The 24329-nt window shown below is 42.7% G+C and overlaps 1 protein-coding gene across 1 annotated transcript in view; it reads left to right on the forward strand.

Annotated features, from left to right (window-relative positions):
* The window catches only part of AGXT (alanine--glyoxylate aminotransferase), a 68735-nt gene extending 44715 nt beyond the window's left edge, over window positions 1-24020 (forward strand). Inside the window, exons 9-11 of the mRNA XM_075861355.1 lie at window positions 1948-2043; window positions 21707-21835; window positions 23896-24020. Of these exons, the coding sequence (XP_075717470.1) occupies window positions 1948-2043; window positions 21707-21835; window positions 23896-24003 (333 nt within the window). The 3' untranslated portion in view covers window positions 24004-24020. The remainder of the gene's footprint in view (window positions 1-1947; window positions 2044-21706; window positions 21836-23895) is intronic.
* Window positions 24021-24329: the final 309 nt, after the last annotated feature.

Raw genomic sequence — 24329 nt, forward strand, 5'->3', positions numbered from 1 at the left:
CAGTGAGCTCCACATCTGAGTTGTTTTGGAGAGAGGGAGGGAGCTCCCTCTCATCCCACCGGCACCCAGCGATAAGATCGTCGAGTGTCTGTGTCTTCTATGGCAGCCGGGGGCCTAATAAAGGCAGAAGCATGACCTAGCAGATGCCTGTCCGTTTTAAATGGACAGGCATAATACACTGCAATACAGAAGTATTGCAGTGTATTATAAATGCGATCAGAGGATCGCATAGTGAAGTCCCCTAGTGGGACTAGTAAAAGAGTAAAAAAAAAAGTTTAAAAAAAAAATGAAAAAATAAAAAATGAGACACCCACTTACAAAATGCTTTATTATTAAAAACCGAAATAAAGTAAAAAAGTCACACGTATTTGGTATCGCCGCGTCCGTAAAGACCCCAACTATAAAGTTATTACATCATTTAACCCGCACGGTAAACGTCGTAAAAAATAAAATAAAAAACAATTCAAAAATTGCTGTTTTCTTTGAATCCTGCCTCAAAAAAAATGTGATAAAAAGTGATCAAGAAGTCGCATCTACACCAAAATGGTACCAATAAAAACTACAAGTTGTCCCGCAAAAAAAAAAAAAAAAAAGCCCTCATACAACTGCATCGGCGAAAAAATAAAAAAGTTAAGGCTCTTCAAATATGGAGACACAAAAACAAATAATTTTGAAAAAAAAAAAGTGTTTTTACTGTGTAAAAGTAGTAAATCATACAAAATCTATGTAAATTTGGTATCATTGCAATTGCAACAAACCGCTGAATAAAGTTATTGTGTAATTTATACCACACGGTAAACGGCGTAAATTTAGGACTCAAAAAAGTGTGTAAAAATTAGTTTTTTTTATATTCCCTCCCAAAAAAATGTTAATCAAATGTAATCAATAAATTCTATTTACCCCAAAATGGTGCTGATAAAAATTACAACTTGTCCCGCAAAAAACAAGACCTTATACAGTTATTTCGACGCAAAAATAAAAGTTATAGCTCTTTGAATTACACGATGGAAAAACTTAAAAAATACGGTGTAATGTTTTCTGTAGGACTCTGTCCAATCAGCATACAGCTTCTCCCTCTCCCTGCCCAGCAACACAGAGTGATCATATAGTATACAGCTTCCATTCCCGACTGTGTTTTCAGCTCCAGTTGTTTCACAGCTAGAACTGTAATCCTGGTGTCATATGAAAGAATAGAATCTCATCTTTAATATGCCGCCACCACCGCTGCTCTAGGTGGTCCACAGCCGGAGATATGGCAGTTTGAAGTGATCCCCCTTCCCTCCAGCCTCAGTCTCTTACACTGTGTGAAGCAGCTTCATGCTGATAGGACAGTGTCAGAGGCTGTGAGGAGGCTCCACCTCAGGAGAATCGCTGGTGTTACCTCCCAGTTTTCAAATAAAGGCTCATTTACATATTTACAAAAATGCTCATAGCATTGTAAATAAGAACATTTTGTTTAAAACAAATCACATTGTAGTTAGCAGCAGCAAAGCACCTATTAGAGATAGGGAATTAATAAACTGGTGACAGCGTCTCTAAGAGCTTTTACCTGCGTATACATCAAATGTGCACCGCAAACGTAGTGTGACCAGAGGCTTAGACAGCTGCTCCTCTATGAGTAGTGGATGCCTGGATCATGGATTGGAGAGGTCCCGAAGGGAACTTAGTGTTTTTCTCACTGGAGACTTTCATCATACTAACAGTAAAATGATTTAATTGTTGTTAACATTTTATTTTCTATTGTATACAAGTATAAGATAATATTTCTATAATCAGTAAAAAATAAAAAGTGGCACAATACACAGAAATCAATCCTCTAAAAGGAGCACATCATCCTACACATGAGATGCTGAGGATCTTACTTTAGCACAATCCCTTTCATCCGTATAAGCTGGGATATTGATTGAATGACACCGATTCTGCATATTAATTTACGCCTATTTCCAGGGTCTTGAGCGCTCTTGGGAGATTCACCGTGAGAATGCTCTGAGATTTCACAAAGGATTAGAAGATCTAGGACTAAAACTTTTTGTGAAAAATCCTGTAAGTAATACCATGTAACTTTTTCTCTATCACCTATCTTTACTTACTACAGAATGTCTACTCTAATCCTCCCCTCTTAGTACATGGATACTTTCTTACTCGTGCATTTTCCTTATATATTTTTGTCCTGAATATGCAGAATTTCACCTGCAATATTCTAATACTTCCTGTTGGCTAAATGTGAGTTACATAAACACGTGTATAGTACAGTTTATTGTGTTATTGATGGACTACTTTAGTACATGTAGAGAAATGGTAGTCATGCAGGCAGGAAGTCAAGTGGTTGTTAAGCAACCTATACTATAATACCCTACAGGATACACTAAGGTCAGCCATTCATATGAGATAACTGACGGTTGAACATTCATTTGGAGGTGTTGTGTTGAAAGTCCATGACCCCTTCCAAGGCTTGTATGTGTCATCTGTGTGTATCCCTCCCCATGTCTGTCTCTGTTCGACATATATACCCAAAGATACAGTCGTGTCTTTAACCATTTAATGACGCAGCCTAGTTTGGGCCTTAAAGAGGCTCTGTCACCAGATTATAAATGCCATATCTCCTAGATAATCTGATCGGCGCTGTTATGTAGATAACAGTGGTTATTATTTTGAAAAACGATAATTTTTGACGGAGTTATGAACAATTTTAGACTTATGCTAATAAGTCTCTTAATAGACAACTGGGCGTGTTTTTACTTTTTACCAACTGGGCGTTGTAAAGAGAAGTGTATGACGCTGAACAATTAGTGACCAATCAGCGTCATACACTCCTCATCGTTCCAGCCCAGCTTCTTTCACTGCACAGCGTGATCTCGCGAGATCACGCTGTGCTGTCATTTACTCCCACAGAAACGTTGCTGAAGTGCCTTGAGAGAGAATAGACATTGCCTCCAGCCAGGAAGCGATGTCTATTCACACTCTCGACACTTCAGTAACGCTTCTGTGGGACTTACTCACAGCAAGCGTGATCTTGCGAGATCACGCTGTGCTGAGTACAGCTGAACACGAATGATCACGCTGTGCTGTGTGAGTAAGTCCCACAGAAGCGTTACCAAAGTGTCGGGAGTGTGAATAGACATCGCTTCCTGGCTGGAGGCAATGTCTGTTCACTCTCAAGGCACTTCGGTAACGTTTCTGTGGGAGTAAATGACAGCACAGCGTGATCTCGCGAGATCATGCTGTGCAGTGACAGAAGCTGGCCAGGAACGATGAGAAGTGTATGACGCTGATTGGTCAGCATCATACACTTCTCTTTACAACACCCAGTTGGTAAAAAGTAAAAACACGCCCAGTTGTCTATTAAGAAACTAATTAGAATAAATCTAAAATTGTTCATAACCCCGTAAAAAATGATCGTTTTTTAAAAATAAAAACCACTGTTATCTACATTACAGCGCAAATCAGATTATGTAGGAGATAGGGCACTTATAATCTGGTGACAGAGCCTCTTTAAGTCTCATAGCCCATTTTTCAAATCTGACATGTGTTACTTTATGTGGTAATAACTATGGAATGCCTTTATTATTCCAAGTGATTCTGAGATTGTTTTCTCGTGACACATTTTATTTTATGTTAGTTGTAAAATTTGGTCGATACCTTCAGTGTTTATTTGTGGAAAATAGCAAAATTGACCAAAAATTTCAAAAAATTAGCAGTTTTCTAAATCGAAATGTATATGCTTGTAAGAGCTTGTCCACACTTAACGGAATTTCTGCATATTTTTCATCCAGAATTGTGGAGGGAAAACACGTAGCAGCAAAGTGGGGGAGATTTAATAAAAATCTGCAGAAATTCATCTGCGGTGTGTATTTTTCGTACCGCAGCATGTCAATTCCTGCTGCGGAAATTGGACTGAATTTCTGCCTTTTTCAGAGGAGATATCACTATCTCCCAGCATTGAAAAAAAACACAGCAATATCTGCACCATTGGCTGCAGAAAAAAAAGCTAAATGGTGCTTGTTTTCCGCAGCAGAATGTCTGCAAGTTTTAACGGAAATGCTGTAGAAATTTTCTGCAGCAATTAAGTTACGTGTGGACAAGCCCTAAAATAGATAGTAATAACACACAAAGTAGTTAGGCCTCATGCACACGACCGTATTTTTTCCCACCCGTAAATACTGGCGTAAATACGGGTCCGGTGTCACACGTATTCCACCCGTTTTGCACCAGTATTTACGAACCCGTGCCCGTAAATATGGGTCCGGTGTCACCCGTATTCCACCCGTATTTACGGGCACGTTTTTGGCGGTAAAATAGCACTGCACTAATCGGCAGCCCCTTCTCTCTATCAGTGCAGGATAGAGAGAAGGGACAGCCTTTTCTGTAATAAAAGTTAAAGAAATTCATACTTACCCGGCCGTTGTCTTGGTGACGCGTCCCTCTCTTCACATCCAGCCCGACATCCCTGGATGACGCGGCAGTCCATGTGACCGCTGCAGCCTGTGATTGACCTGTGATTGGCTGCAGCGGTCACATGGCCTGAAACGTCATCCAGGACGTCGGGCCGGATGTCGAGAGGGACGCGTCACCAAGGCAACGGTCGGGAGACCGGACTGGAGGAAGCAGGAAGTTGTCGGTAAGTATGAAAGTCTTTTATTTTTATTTTTTACAGGTTTATACTGATCGGTAGTCGCTGTCCAGGGTGCTGAAAGAGTTACTGCCGATCAGTTAACTCTTTCAGCTCCCTGGACAGTGACTATTTACTGACGTCGCTTAGCAACGCTGCCGTAATGACGGGTGCACACATGTAGCCACCCGTCATTACGAGAGCTCCATAGACTTCTATGGACTGTCCGTGCCGTTATTACGGCCTGAAATAGGACATGTTCTATCTTTTTCAACGGCACGGGCACCTTCCCGTGAGAAAACGGGAAGGCACCTGTCGCCAATAGAAGTCTATGAGCCCGTTATTACGGGTCGTAATTACGACCCGTAATAACGGGAGTTTTTACGGTCGTGTGCATGAGGCCTCACTAGTTAAAATTTCCCATACGTCTACTTTATGTTGGCATCGTTATTTGAACATTCTTTTCTATTTCCAGGACGTTACAAGGCTTATAACTTTAGCAGCAATTTCTCACATTATCAAGAAAATGTCAAAAGCCTTTTTTTAGGGACCAGTTCAGTTCTGAAGTGGCTTTAAGAGATCTATATATTAGAAACCCCTATAAATCACCCCATTATAGAAACTGCACCCCTGATAGTATTCAAAACAGCATTTAGAAAGTTTCTTAACCCCTCAGGCGTTTCACAGGGGCAAAGTGGAGGTGAAGTTTACAAATGTCACTATTTTTTGCAGAAAATCCCTTTTATTAAATTTTTTCTGTAACATAGAAGGTTTTACGAGAGAAACGCAACGCAATATTTATTGCCCTGATTCTGCAGTTTTTAGAAATATGCCACATGCCTCAGAAGCAAAGGAGCACCTAGAGGATTTTGGAGCCTCCTTTTTATTAGACTATAATTTAGGCACTATGTCAGGTTTGAAGAGGTCTTGTGCTGCCAAAACAAAGGAAATACCCCAAAAAAGACCAAATTTGGCAATCTAAACGCTTCAAGGAATTTATCGAGGGGTATAGTAAGCATTTACACCCCACACTTTTTTTTGCTGCATTTAGTGCAATTAGGCTGTGAAATTGAAAATCACATATTTTTCAGATAAAACGTAGAAGTTTTTAATTGTTACAAGGAATAAAGCAGAAAAAGCACCCCAACATTTGAAAAGCAATTTCTCCAGATTAAGACAATACCCCGTATGTGGTAATAAACATGTTTGGACACACGGCAGGGCTCAAAAGACAAGGAGCCCCACTTATCTATCTATGGGTATAGTGAGCATTTAGACCCCACAGGTCTTTTGCAGAATGTATTGGAATTAGGCTGTGAAAAACAATATCAATTTTTTTTTACAAAAATGTTGATTTTTTTTATTTTCACAAGATATAAAGGAGAAAAAGCATCGTAAAATTTGTCATTTAATTTCTCCCCAGTACTTCAATTCCCCATATGTGACCATAAACTGCTGGTTGGACCCACGGCAGGGCCCAGAAAGGCAGTAGCGCTATTTGGCATGTAGATTTTGCTGGATTGGTTTCTGGGCGCCATTTGCTGGGTGCCCTTAAAAGCTACTCCATTTTGGAAACTACACCCCTTGAGGAATTCATTTAGCGGTGTAGTGAGCATTTTTACTCCACATGTTTTTCATACATTTTATTAGAATTAGTGGAAATTAAAAATGTCATTTTTTACAAAAATATTTAGTTTTAGCTCCCAATTTTTCATCTTCACAAGGGATAATAGGAGAAAAACACCACACAATGTGTTACTCAATGTCTTCTGAGCACGGCATTATCCCATACATGGCCCTAAACTGCAGTTTGAGCACTTAGCAGGGCTCAGAAGGGAAGGAGCGCCATTTGGCTTTTGGAGCACAGATTTTGTTGTATTGGTGTACGGGCACCATGTCGCATTTGCAAATCCCCTGAGGTACCAGAGTCCAGTGGCGACACCCCAAAAGTGACCCCATTTTGTAAACTACATCTCTAAAGGCATTTATCTTTTTTTTTTTTTTTTCAAACATATTTTTATTGATTTTCTGAAGAGTTTTCACATAATATAATATGCAGTAAACTGTTACAGGAATATAATCACATGTTGCTGATGGTATGAAAATCACATTCCTACAATGATACTGAGCTCATAATTGTTTACATCATTATGTGACAGTTATTGGAGGTCATTACAAGAATTTCCATAACATTTGGTGAACAGCGTTAACAATGAATATCCCTGAGGAACAATGCATACAAAACTTTTTTAATATAAGTATAAACATGAATAACATAAACTGGAGCCACATGAAGCTACATCCCTAACCGAGTTGGCCAAAATATCATTTCAAAGCCATAAATATTATGTTCTACACATTTTCAACACTCCCAAGGTGCCCTTGAGATCCTCTATCAGATACCAAGGTGATCCCGTGAATGGATCGATCATTTTGCGTACCTCCTCCCCCGAGAAATGCTCTGTTATGAATAATTTCCATTTCCCCCAAAATTTCCCCTCTTGTGCATCCTTGTGTTTTAAAACATCCATTCTATCTAAATAAAACAGGTTTTTCATCCCCTGGACAACCTCACTTAATTGCGGGATATCTGGTACCAACCATTTCTGGAGTATGCATCGTTTTGCCACCATCAATGCAGCATGTGTAATGGGAGGCAAGTGGGTTACTTCTGCGTCGTCTAACTCTCCATCATGCTGGACATGTAAAAAAACTTCCATTGGCCACAGGAGCCCCTTAAATCTGCTTATTTGTTGCATTAAAGATGCCATTTCTTTCCAGAATGGCTGTATTTTGGTGCATGCCCAGAACCCATGGTACATGTCTGTGCGAGGTGATCCGCACCTCGGGCATGAAGTCTTTCTATCTGGTTTGGTTATGGAAGGGGGCAGGGTGAAAGCATATATGGCATGATGGAGGGTTTTTAAATGGGTTTCTCTCCATTTCTCGTTTGTTATATGTTTTCTGAAATCTACCAACCCCATTTCCACATGTTTAGCAATATTAGGCAAGCCAAATAGCTTTTCCCATTTCATAAATGCCTGAGCTGGTGTCACCTTTAATAGTACTGGCTTTAGGGTGTTGTACAGTTGTGATATAGACCTGTGGTGTGTGCCTAGGAACCATGAGTCAAACAGGTTGGGGTGGATCTCGTCGGATATGTCCGCCAGTTTCGCTTTGCATGAAGATAATATTTGATAATATTGCAAATGTTGGGGATGTTCGAAGTTGTACTTTGTCTGTATTTCCTGTAGGGTCAGCCATCTCCCTTCCTGCTCCTGGAACATGTCTCCCAGAGTCGCTATCCCTCTCTCTCTCCATCTCTGAAGTAGCTGATTATGCCTTCCCGCCAACAAATCTGGGTGCTTCCATATGGGCATGTGTTTTGAAATGCGATATGGAAGACCATAATGCTTACGCAATACTTTCCATGTGATAATGGTGTCACGTAGTAGGGCCGATCTCTTAATGTTTGTGGGAAGGGACGCAAAGGCTGTATGAGCTAGAGCCATAAGATCCCATGGTTTTGCTAGCTGCCTTTCTAGGTTAATGTTGGAGTGGCATCCGGTACCCTGTTGCCAGTCCAGTACGTGCCTGCTCAAGCATGCCAGGTTGTATCCCCGTATGTTAGGGAAGTTAATGCCCCCCTCTTCTTTTCGTAGCATAAGTTTTGCCAGTGCTATTCTCGGTTTTCTTCCCCCCCATATGAATTTAGTGAATGACGAATTTAGTATGTTGATATCCCCGTGCTTGATCAGTAATGGAATGGTTTGTAAGGGGTATAGTAGTTTTGAAAATCCCGACATTTTGACCAAGGCACACCTTCCCAGGAGTGAAAGGGGCAGTCCGTGCCACCTCAGAAGATCCACCTGTATGTCTCGTATCAAAGGGGGATAGTTTAGATCATATAGGGAGCTAGGTGCCCGCCCCACCTTGATGCCTAGATACGTGATCTGTGACCTCACTATCTCCACATCTAGAGCATCCAATAGTCGTCTATGTCTACACTCCTGCGGTCCCAGATCTAGCAGTTGGCACTTCGAATAGTTAATTTTATATCCTGAATATGTCCCAAAGTCGCGTAGCGTCTGAAATACCCGTGGAACGTACCGTGAGGGGTTTGCTAGGAATAAGAGTATGTCATCTGCGAACAGTGTTTCCTTGACCTCCATCTCCCCCACCGAGATGCCTCTGAACACCTCTGAAGACTTCAGATATCTTGCCAATGGCTCCAATGCCAGATTAAACAGCAATGGAGACAGCGGGCAGCCCTGTCTTGTGCCTTTATATAAGCGGAACGGCTGAGATAAAAACCCTGTGGTGCAGATCCTAGCGTTAGGGGACTTATAAATGTGTTGCAGTAGGTTTCGAAAAGCCCCGGTAATCTCCACTCTGTCCAAAACCGCATCCAGCCACTTCCATCTAACGTTGTCGAATGCTTTTTCAGCATCTAGCAAAAGCAGTGCTGGGCGTTCCCCAGGCCCTGGACTGTGCTGCATCCTGTCCAGCACCGCCAATACCGTCCTAATATTGGTGACCGCCGATCTCCCTTTAATGAAACCCACCTGCTCGGGAGCTATGAGGTATGGCATTATATCCGCCAGTCTATTTGCTATGATTTTAGAGAGAAGTTTCGCATCGACATTTATTAGGGATATAGGTCGGTAAGACCCCGATAACAGGGGATCCTTTCCAGGTTTCAACAGAAGTTTGATATAGGACGTGTTTGCAGATGGTGGCAAACCTTCACTACCCAAAGCATTATTAAAGAGCGAAACCAGGGTTTCGGTCACCTGTTCTCTCATGGCTTTGTAAAATTCTCCTGAGAAGCCATATGGGCCTGGGGCTTTGGAGTTTTTCAGGTTTCTGATAGCCCTATCTACCTCCTCCCTGGTAATCTGCGCATTCAGTAATTGCAGTTGATCTTCCGAGATGGCAGGAAGGGTGGTGTTGTCCAGGAGTGTAGCCTCTATCGGAGAGGCAGATTCGTCGGAGTACAGCTCCTCGTAGAATCTGGCCAGTATGGAATTTATATGTGAAGGATCGCCCGTGATTTGTCCCGTGGGGTCCCTCAGTTTGGCTATGTGTTGTGCAGAGCGTTGTCCCCTGGCTACATTTGCTAGAAATCTTCCCGCCTTATTTCCAAATCTGTGTATTGTTGCCTCAAACTCGTGATTGCGGGTCATTTCTTTCTGAGAGGTCCACTCATCAAAGTTGTGTTTAGCCTGTATCCAGGCTTGTCTAGTGCCCTCCGTTGGTTGGGAGAGGTATGTTGTGTATGCTGACCTCAGGGCAATGCTTGATGCGTTAAATTGTCTTGCTATTTCCCTTTTTTTCCTTACAGAGTAAGCGGGAATCCTACCCCTCAATACTGCCTTAGCTGTGTCCCAGAAGAGGGAGGGATTATCTTTGTGCCCGTCGTTCTCGGATGCGTATTCCAACCACCACCCCTGCAACAGCCTTTTGAATGTATCATCTAGCGCTAAATGAGCCGGAAAGCGCCAAATAAAGTCTGACCCTCTCGGGTAAACCTCTTGAAGGGATATCATTATAGGTGCATGATCCGAGATCACCAAGTCCCCTACAGTGGAAACTCCTATTCGTTGCCTCAAGGGTGACGATACGAAAATGTAATCTATCCTTGACCATGACTGTTGAGAATGTGAATAGTGCGTGAATTCCCTTGCATCAGGGTTGCCCTCCCGCCATGCGTCTATTAGATGAGTGCTCTCTAGTAAAGGTCCCAAGACCCTATCGTGTTTTCTGGGGGTCCCTGCAGAGATGGATCCCAACTCTTGAATTTTGTGAGACCTCCTATCCTCTCTGTGGTCTAGGACAGAATTGAAATCACCCCCTACCAATTTATGGGGGATATCATCCGTTAGTAACGCCCTTTCAAAATCATTATAAAATTTAACGTTATCATCATTGGGTCCGTAAATGTTGTAGATGCTTAGGACCCCACACGAGTGTCAAGAACAACATGGAGCAAACGGCCTGCCGAGTCGGAATCTGTGTGTAGTACCTCGTGTACCATATTTCTATTAATCAAAATGAGTACACCTGCTTTACGACCACAAGCTGAAGAGCCGTAAACTGCACCCACCCACATTTTTTTCATGCGGTGGAAGTCGCTCTCCTCCAAATGGGTCTCCTGTAGGAGAGCGATGTCAGTGTGTAATTTTTTTAGGTGACGAAGAACCATCATCCGTTTATTGGGGGAACGGAGCCCCTTAACATTCCATGAGGTCACTTGCATATTCTAAATTTCTCTATAAGGATCAAATTTGAGTTGTTTTGAATATCTATTTCCGGGCATGTGCGCCCCGGTCCTATGGTGGCTGCTCGGAGGTCTCCGCTCCATGTTGCTCCCAAACCTATAACATTTTCATGTGCAAACAGCAAAAAAACAGTAGTATAACCAGTAACAACATAATACCCAACCAGCGATATCCACAATCTCTCTCGTGTGTCTCGCATCATATTGGTATACCTGACTTCACTTTTTTCTGGGTGAAGGCCCTTCCCCCTCCCCCTCCTTATTTTCGGGATTTCAATGGCCCTCGGGTATTTCTGGACCATTCCCTTTGCCAGGGTGTCGTTAATGTGCAGTATCCTGCCATTTAGATATAATTGTATAGCGTCTCTAATATGCCTAGCCTTCGCGCCCCACAGTAAAACCACATTTGTGTGTGACATGGGATATGCATACACACGCCATATTGCAAGTTATACTCATCAGTCCGGTAACGCCTCCATCATCCTATCCATGCGGGATCTTTGCAAGGTTTTGGAGGACTCTGTGCGTTGTTGCTTGGGTGATGGAACCCGGGCAATTGAAGACCAAGAACTGTCCCGTGCTAATGCTGGGTCCGGCGGGGTCTTTTTCCTTGTCGTTGAACTCTGCCGGGTGTTCGCTATTGCTGCGTCGGAGTTCTCATGTCTCACCATCTTGTCCACGAAGAGCGTCGCCTCCTCCGGAGTGTGAAAAACCTTGACGGAACCATCTGGTCTTGTAATCATCAATGTGGCCAGGTATTGCAGCTGGAATTTAATTTTGCTCATGTATAATGTAGTGCATACTCCTCCAAATGATCTTCGTCTCCGCGTGACATCTGCGGAGTAGTCGGCAAATAAAATTATTTTAGCTCCTCGAAGCTGTAATGGAGTATTTCGATTCCTGAAGGTGCGCAAGAGTTCCTCTTTGTCATTGTAGTCCAGGTATCGCATGATCACTTGACGTGGCCTGGTGTGCGGTTCTCCTGTGGTGGCCTTTACTGCGCCCGGTGGGCCGACCCAATGCGCCCTCTCCACTCTGCAAGACCTGTTCAGGCCCAGAGCTTCTGGAAGCTCCGTTTCGCATATCCCCTGTAGGTGTTGGGGTTTAATGTGCTCAGGTAGGCCGACAATTCTGAGGTTGTTCCTCCTGGAGCGATTCTCCAAGTCCTCCAGACGATCTCTGAGCTTGGAGTTGTCTTGCAATAAGCCTTGAATGTATGTATGTGCCCCCGCTGATTCATCTTCCATAAGGCCGACTCGTTGCTCCAATTCGTCTAGCCGTGTACCATGGGACGTAACCTCATTTTGTAGCTTCTGTAACGTCGTTGTTACCGTGGCCACCAGCGAATCTTTAATGTCGGGGGCTAGGTGTGCGGCAACTTCTATCGCCAGTCTCCTATAATCCAGTGGCAATTCTGCCACCTCCGGCTGTGGTATTCTCTCTACAGGAGGCGCTGGGCTTTGTGACCTGCTTCCCGGCGGGGAGGCATGCTGCAACGTTGCCATCTTGGATATCTCCTCTCCCTGCATCGTGCATCCGGACGGACGGGTGCTCTCGCGGCTGCCGCTCCTAAGGAGATACCGCTCCATGCACTGTCTGTGCCCTCTCACCGTGTCTCCAGCTAACTGCCGAGGTAGGTTTAGTTTGCGGGTGTGTGTGGCGGCGGAGGTTCGGGGGATCGGGTCTCAGGAGCTCACCTCACGCCGTCCTCACATCCCAGCGCCGGAACCGGAAGTCGGCATTTATCATTTTCCTGGACATACGCCAGAGCTCAGGAGTGAAAGAGAACCATGCGCATTTGAGGCCTACTTCGGTGAAATTCACAGCATTGGTCCACAATTGCAGGGCTCTGAGGTCAAATAGTGAAACAAACCCATAAGAACTACACATATTCAAAACTACACCCCTTAAGGCATTTGTTAAGGAGTGCAGTAAGTATTTTGACCCAAAAGGTGTTTTTTACTAGAAAAATAATGCGCAGTGGATTTTCCACTGATATGCCATTTTAGTGCATAATATGTTGTGCCCAGCTTGTGCCACTGAAGACAAATATCTCTTAAACTGTTAAGTGGGTTATCCCAGGTATGGGAAATGCCATATATGTGGATGTTAACTGCTGTTTGGGCACGCTGTAGGGTTCAGAATGGAGGACGCGCCACTTGGCTTTTGGAGCGCAGATTTAGCTTGGTAGTTGTTCTTTGGGGTTTTTACTGGTATTTACGTTTATAATGTGGGGGCTTATGTAATCTGTGCGGAGTACATCAGGGTATATATAAGCTGTGTGGAGTACATCAGGGCATAATAAGAGGGTATAATAATTTGATAAATAATTACTAATCCGCATATACGTGGCCAGTGTCGCACTGATAAATGGTGCCAGATCTTATCACCTTTTGGAACACATTCTGCACCTTTTGTGTCGCGATATTCTGAGAGTCAGAACTTTTTTATTTTTTACACTGAGCTCCGTGAGGACTTATTTTTTGCAGGACAATATGTAGTTTTCATTAGTACCAATTTGGGGTACATGAGACTTTTTGATCAGTTTTTATTCTATTTTTTAGGAGGCGTGGTGACTAAAAAACAGCAATTCTTCTATTGTTCCTTTTTTTTTTTTTTTTACAGCGTTCACTGTGCGCTGTAAATGACATATCCACTTTATTGTGCGGGTCGCTACGATTACGGCGATAACAAAAGTATATTTTTCTTATGTTTTATGGCATTTGCACAATAAAATACTTTAAAAAAAAAATCATTTACTTTTTCTCTTGCCATATTCTAAAAGCCATAACTTTTTTATTTTTCCATCAAGAAAGCTGTGTGAGAACTCGTTTTTGGCGGAAAGAATTGTAGTTTTGATTAGTACTAGTATTAATATTTTTGGGTACATGCGACTTTTTGATCTCTTTTTATTCCAGTTTTTGAGAGGTGAAGTGACCAAAAAATAGCGATTCTGGAATGGTTTATTAATTTTTTTTACAGCGTTCAATACGCGGGATAAATAACAAAGTAGTTTTATAGTTCAGACCGTTATGGACATGGCGCTACTAATTATATATAGTTTATTTATTTTTTTAAATAATTTGTTTATTAATTAAAGGACTTGACAAGAGAAAAAGGGCGATTTTTACTTTTAATTCTTTAAAACGTTTATTTTTCTACTTTTTGTTTTAATTTTTTTTTCCCACAAGGGGACTTGAAGGCATGAAGCCATGATCGCTATGCTAATACACAGCGTATTAGAGCTGTCAGTTACTCACTGACAGCAAGCCTAGTGGGTCCTGCGTTTGGCAGGACCTACTAGGCTCCGTAGATGGCAGACCCGGAAGCCACTGTTAAGCCTCTGGTTGCCATAGCAACCATTGGCAGCCCGCGATCATGTTGCGGGGCTGTCGATGGTGTTATAACCTCTTAGAAGCCGTGATTGCTATTAAACCCGGCTTCTAAGGGCTTAAAGGGGTTGTCCGAGATAACAGAATATTTTTAATAACACCATTAAATCATTTAAGTTAAAAAAATAAATACATTTGTAATATACTTATGTTTTCCAAAGTGGCCCAGTTTCCAGATCCTGCCGTCGGGAACTTGATTGTTGACGTCTCTCTCTGCTCCGGCTCTGCTGCTTTGTTGATCTTGAATTCTTGCCGGGTACACGACACGTCACTTGTGACGTGGTGTGTATCGGCTTGTTCTGTTGTAACGCGCATGCGCGGCCCCTGCTGTTATCTCGAGAACAGCAGGGACTACGAGAACAGCAGTGACAGCGCATGCGCGTTACTGCATGTGAAGCAGAAGAAGCCGATCTACACCACGTGACAAGTGACGTGTCGTGTACCATCCGAGGTCTCGCTGGTGCGAGACCATGTGATCGGGATACGACACGACAGTGTAGGCGGCTGAAAAGGTGACGTCAGAGCTCAAGTGACCAGAAGGAAGAAGCAGCCAGAGCGGAGAACAGAAGCAAGATTGCACAGGTAAGTATATTATGCAATTTTTAATATGTGTAATGTATTTCTAACTGTACTTTAAAAAAAAATCTCGGACAACCCCTTTAATCTATGGGGACCTTGATAAGACTTCATTAGAATGTCGCTGTGATGCAGTAGGAAAAAAGCAAAAGTAAAAGGTATTGAGAAATCTGTGAAGGTGGAAATCTTTCTCCAGACAGAGCAGGCAGTCCCAAATATCTTGATAGTACCTTCGACATTGTGGCAGCACCAGCCATGCGAGGGAACCAAGGGCATGATAGCTTGTAATTTGGCGGGAACCTGGTACTATCTTAAAAGTAATTTTAACCTTCTTCCTGGAGCAACTAGAAATAGAGGAACCATGGGCCATGCGATATAGCCTTTATTTCTGTGTTTCTGAGAAAGACAGGTTAAAATCCCTTTCCCAGTTCATGAGGAAATGCAAGGAAGACTTATACGTAGGAGACTCAAATATGGTATGCATCAATGAGAGAGTGTGACTCACCGGTTCACAGTCGAAACAGTGTTTCCAGTGGTGTCGTAGCGCGCATGAAGAATGTGGGCAGGGGGAGAGTAGAGAGGAAATGATGATATCTATTAGCTCTCCAAAATAGAGGCTTGGAAGGAACGCAGGATTCTTCAGGAGAGGGAACATGGAAGAGGGACGAGGGGAACCCAATGCGGATGTTTTGTGAGCCACTTTTAATGTGGAAGAAATTGTGGGAAGAGCAGGGCTTTCAAAGGGAGAGGAGTCTAGGAGGGGGGCGAGGGTTAGACGAGTTGGAAAGAAAGAAGATTCTAATTGCACACACAGTTTGGCGTCTGCATGGCAATGCCAATCCACCAATCTGGTTAGGTGGGATACAACATAATAAAATTAAATGCTAAACAAACCGACTGCTTTGGTTTCTTTAGTTCAGAAAGGGATTTATTTTGCAATCCTGCTTAGTTTGTTGGCCCGTATTAACTTGGTGAGAAGGAACAAAATGTACTTTTCAAAATCGGAGGAATGGAAGAGGGCCAGGATGGAGGAGGTGGATATGTAGTGTAAGATATTAATAGCCCAAGGGGTGTTGTCCCTCGCCTATCTAATGGTTATAAAGCCAACCTCGTCCCTGTGAATGATGTGTTGAAGCAATGTGGTGAGACACTAGGACCTTTGCGAACAACTTCAGATCCACATTGGGAAGCTAAAAGGGCTTGTAATTAGGGCATTGGGTCTGGTCTTTACCTTCTACTTTAGGTATAAAACAAAAAATGGGCATAAATTAAAAAAACACACAAAGCAAGGCCACTTACTAATACAGGAGCAGGTTGAAACATCACTTCCCAGCAGGATGCAGACAGACCACAATTGCTATATAGAGGGAGATTGCACAGGTGCAGATACTGATAAAACAACCACTCGCACGCCTCATATTTATGGGGTGGGTGGCTGCTTAGTATAGACATTGCACACAGATAAGACTTCTTTAAGTGTGCCAGTCGCACGGTTGTGTATAATGCGCCATGCTAGCTTACAGCCTATTAGTTACTCCCATCGTATTCCGTCAGATGGGCAGCCCAGCACATATCAGACGCACTGTACCAGGCAGTGACACACTATTCTCCCCCATCATTAACAAGGCCTGGCTGCATCCTGAAAAAATGTCCATGATAAACATGAGGTATTAGTTGATATTTTGGCCAAAATACGCAAGTTCGCAACCCACGTCAAGGGTCCTCACCGACTTGCGACTCCCTACACTAAACCACTTTACTCTCCACATAAAAAATCGTCACAAAAAAAAAGGACATAAATTAAAAAAACACACAAAGCAAGGCCACTTACTAATACAGGAGCAGGTTGAAACACCACTTCCCAGCAGGATGCAGACAGACCACAATTGCTATATAGAGGGAGATTGCACAGGTGCAGATACTGATAAAACAACCACTCGCACGCCTCTTTTTTATGGAGTGGGTGGCTGCTTAGTATAGACATTGCACACAGATAAGGCAACAATAAGTGTGCAAGTCACACGGTTGTGTATAATGCGCCATTCTGGCTTACAGACTATTAGTTACACCTATTGTATTTCATCAGACGGGCTGCCCAGCACATATCCATGCCTCCCAACGGTCCCGCATTCAGCGGGACAGTCCCAGATTCCGGCCGGTGTCCTGCTGTCCCGGGCGGCCAGGTGTATGTGCCGATCTCAACTCTGCATCCTCAGGACCCAGCTTAGAATACAGTACAGCTCCCTGCTTCAGAATTAGTTCAGAGCGGAGAAGAGGGAGCTCCTCCGCTCACCAAGGACTCCCCGGGCACAGCGCTACTTTAATCGCTGTGCTCGGGGAAGCCCTTGACGTCTCTGTCCATACATCGACAGTGACGTCAGTGGCTACTCCTTGAGCGGAAACCCTGTTGCCGATGATCTGGCTGGGAATTCCGCTCCTAGAGGAAATCCCTGAGGTCACTGTCCATATATGGACATTGATGTCAGGGGCTCCTTCTGGAGCGGAATCCCTGGCCAGAGTCAGCAACCGGGATTCCGTTCAAGGAGTAGCCACTGACATCACTTTCTATATTATGCTGCATGGGTGCAGCTGTGGGGCATTATGCTGTATGAGGGAATTTATTTGGGCATTATAATGTATGGGGACATCTGTGTGGGCATTATACTGTATGGGGGCATCTGTGTGGGCATTATACTGTATAGGGGCATCTGTGTTGGCTTTATACTATATGGGTGCATCTGTGGGGCAGTATACTGTATGGTCGCAGCCATGGGGGCATTGGCAGCTAGAGGGCATTATACTGTGTGGGGCAGCTATTTGGTAATATACTATGTGGGAGGCCCTATGGGAGCATGATACTGTGTGGGCTGAACCGGGTGTGTATGGGCAGGGATTGGTTGTGATTAGAGGAATGGCTTAAAAGGAAAAAAAATTGCCTCGACTAGATGCACGCGTCGCATCAGTTGTCCCTTTTTCAGATACTTGAAAGTTGGGTAGTATGCATATCAGGGGCACTATACCAAGCACTGACACACTATTCTCCCCCAGCATTAACAAGGCCTGGCTGCATCCTGAAAAAAAAATTCCTCTCTCCTGTACTGTATTCTAAGATGATAGCTCTTACCTCCACTGTTACAAAGTTGCAGCTGTGTGACCGTAGGTCGGGACTGTTTTTCTCCCTCTGAATATAAAGAAGGTTCTGGTCCGTAACAGCAAAGCAGAGATCTTGAAATAGGTGCGGAATTGAAACAAAGTATATTAGAAAGTTACAGGACTTTTTATTATACAATGATTATGCTCTATGTACATAAGACTGAACAACTAGTTTAAAATATATATTATAAAAAAGTGTGGCTATTAATCCGGACATGTTCTAAAAGGAAAAGCAAAAATTGTTAGATTTATTATTGCCTCGGTTCTTTCGTAACATGCACCTATTTCCTTTGCATATTTATTGTTGGTAATTTATTAATGAATGCGCAACAAAGAACCTTGATTTGCGACATGCTTGCCACGTTGGGTCACATAATTAGAATATGGCCATGGATTTGTTGAGTAGAGAAATGCGCCGGATACAAAGCAGCTGTATCTCAAAAAATATAAATAATTTTTGATGAAATTTAATTACAAAGTTGCACCAAACACACTAATACACATTTTTATTTAAAAAAAATGCTTTTGAAGTTGTAAATAGCCTTTAACCCCTTCCCGACCACTCCACATAGATTAATGGGCTGCAGCACTGGTCCTTGTGCCTGCAGCCCATTAATCTATGTGTGCTCCTAACAGAGCTCACAGGCATTCCCCTATGCCTGGCATCTCCCAGTACAGGCTGATACTAGCAGCCTTAGTACTGGGGGAATACATCAGGTCGGATCAAAGTCGTGATCCCCACCGATGAACCCTTTAAATTCAGCGGACAATAGCGACCGCCCATTTAAGTTGCTATGGCAACCAGAGGCCTAACAAAGGCCTCCGGTCTGCCATCTACGGAGGGCGATTACGCTGCCTGTCAGTGTGAAACTGACTGGTATAATACGCTGCAATACTTACGTATTGCAGGGTAGCATACCTGTCAGTTTCACACCGACAGGCGGCATATAGGCAGGACCTAATCGCCTTCCGTAGATGGTAGACCGGAGGCCTTTGTTAGGCTTACGGTTGCCATAGCAACCATCGGCACCCCGCAATCGCACAACAGTTGGATCTTCAAGTCCCTAGTGGGACTAAAAAAAAAAAAGTTTAAAAAAAAATTTAAATCAACATTTTTCCCTTATTAAGTCCTTTATTATTAGAAAAAAATGAAAAAAAAAATTAACTATGCATAATTGGTATTGCCGTATCCGTAACAGCCTGAACTATAACAATATAATGTTATTCATCCCGCATTGTGAACGCTGTAAAAAAAATAATAATAGCAAAAACGATACCAGAATCACTATTCTTAGTCGCTTTCAGCTCCAAAAAACTTAAATAAATAGGGATCAAAAAGTTGCATGTACCCAAAAATTGTACTAATAAAAACTAGTTTGTTCTGCAAAAAACAAGTCCTCACACAGCTTTCTCGATGGAAAAATAAAAAGTTATAGCGAAACAAAAAACAAAACATTTTTTTTAAAACCGTGATTTTATCGTGCAAACACCGTAAAACACAAAAAAAACTATATACATATAGTATCGCTGTAATCGACCCACAGAATAAATTAAATATGTCATTCATAATGCACGGTGAATGCCGTAAAAAAAAAAAAGAATAAAAAACTATAGAAGTTTCCACTAAATTCAGCAAAAAACCTTGGGGGATCAAAACGCTCCTTATACCACTCTATACATTTCTTGAGGGGTGTAGTTTGCCAAATGGTGTCTCTTTGGGGGTGTTTCCTTGGTTTGGGCACCACAAGAGCTCTTCAAACCTGACATGGTGCCTAAAATATATTCTAAAAAAAGGAGGCCCCAAAATCCACTAGGTGCTCCTTTGATTCTGAGGCCGGTGTTTCAGTCCTTTAGGACACTAGGGCCACATGTGGGATATTTAAAAAAAACAACAGGATCTGGGCAATAAATATTGAGTTGTGTTTCTCTTGTAAAACCTTCTGTGTTACAGAAAAAAAATGGATTAAAATGGATTTTCTGATAAAAAAAAAAGACATTTGTAAATTTCACCTGTACTTTGCTTTAATTCCTGTGAAACACATAAATGGTTAAGAAACTTTCTAAATGCTGTTTTGAAAACTTTGAGGGGTGCAGTTTTTAAAATTGGATGACTTATGGGGGTTTCTAATATATAAGGCCCTTAGATCCACTTCACAACTGAACTGGTCCCTATAAAAATAGGTTTTGGACATTTTCTTGAAAATGTGAGAAATCGCTGCTAAAGTTCTAAGTCTTGTAACGTCCTAGAAAAATAAAAGGATGTTCAAAAAACGATGCCAAACTAAAGTAGACATTTGGGGGATGTTAGTTAGTAACTATTTTGTGTGGTATTACTATCTGTTTTACAAGAAGATAGATTCAAATTTAGAAAATTGCTAATTTTTGCACATTTTCTCTGAAGTTTGTTTTTTTTCAGAAATAAATACTGAATTTATTGATCAAATTTTTCCACTAACATAAAGTACAATATGTCACGAGAAAACAATCTCAGAATTGCTTGGATAGTTAAAAGCATTCCCAAGTTATTACCACATAAAGTGACACGTCAGATTTGAAAAAAAAAATCGGCTGCGTCCACAAGGCCAAAACAGGCTCAGTCCTAAAGGGGTTAAAAGCCATTATTAATACATCTGCCCCATTGTCTTTATCGCACAGACATTTTCGAACTTGTGTAATAGTAAACATTTCTGATCATCAGAAGTGCAAGTTATTGCTTCTACACAGCATGAACCTTTTGTCATATCAAGCAGTACAGCCTGGACCTCACGGTTGGATTCTGGTTGTTTGCTATGATCAATGTTTCCGTTTTTTTTATCTGCGCTAATTTCCATAAATGTATCCCCAGCTCTGTCCAGTGCATACTCCAATCTGCTCCAAAAGGCAGCCCATCAACCCTGCAGATGCCGTTGTACTTTTCCGCAAATCCTCTCTGACAAATGCCCTTCAGGACATTATTTGGGGTTGATACCATATTTTATATGTCCTGTCTAATAAAACATCATTGATGGTTACTAGTAAGGCTGCATGCACACGACCGTATTTTCATCCATCCGTAAATACGGATCCGTAGTCATCCGCAACTTATCCGAATGTACGGAACAGCATCCGCAAATGCTGTCCGTAGTGCATCCATAATGCCCACAAAAACCACAAATGATGTGCATCATCTGCAAACCTGGCATCGCCTAGCAACGCTTACGTAATTACGAACGGCTATGGGTGCACATCCGTAGCCATCTGTAATTACGGAAGCGCCCATAGACTTCTATGGCGAGTCTGTGCCGTAATTACAATAGGACATGTTCTATATTTGACGGATCATTTCTACAGAACGAACACCCGTAAAAATACGGAAAGGTGTCTGTAGCCCATAGAAATGAATGGGTTCGTAATTACGGATGAAAAATACGTGTCATGGGGCCTAACTAATATTTTGCGAGACAATTCTAAACAAGCAACTGGTGAAATGTGGAGCCTGCATGATTTATGAGAGCAAAAGGAAATTGGTGTTATATTACCTGACAGTTTAGCTTAACCTTTGTTTGCCAAGTGACTTTTCCTATAGTTGACACCATTTACCAAGTTTGAACATGCCCCAAATGGACCAGTTTGAGCACCAGTCCATGTAAAAGAAATACTATTTGCTGCTCTAGTAAGCACTATAGCATGTCAATATTAACAATGTATTTACTGCAGGCGCTGCGACTCCCCACTGTGACAACAGTCAGCGTGCCCGAGGGATATGACTGGAAAGAAATCACGACATATATCATGAAGAATTACAGCATTGAAATCACTGGAGGGCTGGGGCCCTCAACTGGAAAGGTATTAAATGAAATAAAATTCTGAAATTAAAAGGCTAGTCCACAGAAGAAAAAAAATCATGACCCCCCCCCCCCCCTCCCCAGTGCACAGAGTCTTATTTCATTAGGAAACACAAATGCAAACAGTGTATATTTGATCTTTGAAAGGCACTATTCTGAATCTGAGTCTTCTGCTTCCAACACTGACAGCGGTTCGGTGCGGGGTCCGGGTGTCTGACCCCCACTGATCATATACTAATGACCTATCCTGTGTATAGGTCATCAGAATAAAAAACAGTCCCCTGCCTGGACAACCACTTTAAAGGCTATAAACGTAGACTTCGTTCAGATCTGCGTCTGAGGCTCCGTTAGGGGCCTCCATCGCAGATTCGGCAGGGTTTACCAGAGATTACTGGAGACAATAGCTCAGCTATTGTGTCCGGTAAAATCACGAACACCCCGACGGAAAGCGGACGGAACTTATTAGGGTATTGTTCACATTGCTTATTTTCGGCTGTTTTTCGGGCCGCAAACGGACGAAAAATCAGAAGCAGGACACCTCCAAACATCTGCTCATTGATTTCAATGGGAAAAAACGTAGCTCTGTTCCGACGGGGCGTGTTTTTACGCAGCCGTTTTTCAAAACACACGGACCTTTTGCGCGCGCAAAACGCAGCGGTTTTTGCGCGCACAAAACGCACACACTCGTGTGAATCCGGCCTGAGGGTAAGGCCACACGGAGCGGCCCTGACACGGTCACAACGCGGCTAACAACCGCACCAGCACCATGTTCGGTGCGGCTGTCAAACAGCCTGTTAGTGGCCACATGTTAACGCGGGTAAACCGTCCCTTTATCTGCAAAATCGTGCGGCCATGAGTTAATACACCCTTTATGGGCGCACAATTTTGCAAATGACAACAACTTACCTCCTATTCATTCTCTATGGCAGCGCCGGAAAAAGCCGAACACTGCACTCGGCTATCTCCGGCGCTCCCATAGAGAGTGAATGGAGCGGCAGTGCGAATGCGCATGTCACCAGAATACCTCTTAACGAGGTATTTGTCAGCTGCCCGTGTCTGTACCCTCAGAAACATGCAGGACCCGCTCTCACCCGAGTCGTCAGTTCAGAGAGAGAGAATGAACAGCTTCTATGTATACAAGATACATAAAAACTGCATTGTAAAAAGTAAAACAAAAAAACAGAAAAGTAAATTTGAAAGTAAATTTGAAAGTTGCTTATAAACACCAAATACATTAATTTAGTAAAAAAATAAAAATAATAATTGCTTCCAAAGGTGTACATTGTCTTTAAAGGGGCGCACCTACTCAGCTCCCATCCACCATAATAGAGAATGGCTTCTGGGAGTGGGTAAGCAGAAACAGTACTCCAGCTGAAGCAGTAAACGTCTACATAGAGCAGTCCTTCATCTTGCTGTTGGACACACGGACCAATTATCGGGCAAACGAGCGTTCACAGAACGATCGTTCCCGATCATTGCCCTGTGTAAACAGGGCAACGATCAGCCGATGAACGAGCAAACACTCGTTCATCGGCTAATTGTATAGTTTATGCAGTTGAAAAATATCATCGTTGTCGGCAGCAGATCTCCCTGTGTAAACGGGGAGATGTGCTGAAGAAAAGATGGAGACATGGAAAATGTATGGGGACGAGTGATCGGAGTAATGAGCGCTCATCCCCATACTAGCTCCTTGTGAAAGGAGCAAATGAGTGCCGATCAATGGGCATGTAAGAGGACCCTTATCACTTGGGAAGCAAGCGCTAAGAGCTTATTGCCCCTCCCCCTCCATGCAATCAGCGCGTTGTTGGGGGAACTGTCAAAAAAGAAAAGTTATCCAATATGGAATCCATCTTTAAAGTCTATATCTGTGTTATATGCCAGAGTTTGTAAGTCATACATAGTTGACTATGTATAGTTTTGTATAGCACTGCACATTTTTTAATAAGGGATGATACCCTGGTGGCCTTGCTCTATGTTACTGGTTGAACATTTTATACCATACTTGAAAAAAATAAAACCTGTGCATGTACTTAATAACCTTGATCTGCTTTCACATTATAGGTTCTGCGGATTGGACTCATGGGCTACAACTCAACTAAAACAAACGTAGATCGTGTTTTGAATGCTCTGCGCGATGCTCTGCAGCACTGCCCCAAAAACAAAATGTAAAAGCTCTGTATTGTACAACTGGAATCAAGATTTTTCATCTTCTTCACTTTGTTACCTCTATTGCACAATGCAAGTATTTGTAATGGACCAAATGTATAACAAATGTGTGATCATTTCTGTCAAAGGTGCTTGAATAAAGATCTTACACTGATTATCATGTACATTCGTAGAGTCTGCCCTATGGAGAAAGAACACAGGATTATCAGACTGTCTCCAGGATGGCATCAGTGTCTGTATAGTGCCTGGCCTGTGCCTAGCAATCATTATCTATTTTATTCACATTGCTTGTCTCAGCTTTCAACAATTATTCTTAGTACTGTATGTGA

The sequence above is a fragment of the Rhinoderma darwinii genome, chromosome 4, assembly GCF_050947455.1.
Source record: "Rhinoderma darwinii isolate aRhiDar2 chromosome 4, aRhiDar2.hap1, whole genome shotgun sequence".
NCBI classification, from domain to species: Eukaryota; Metazoa; Chordata; class Amphibia; order Anura; family Rhinodermatidae; genus Rhinoderma; species Rhinoderma darwinii.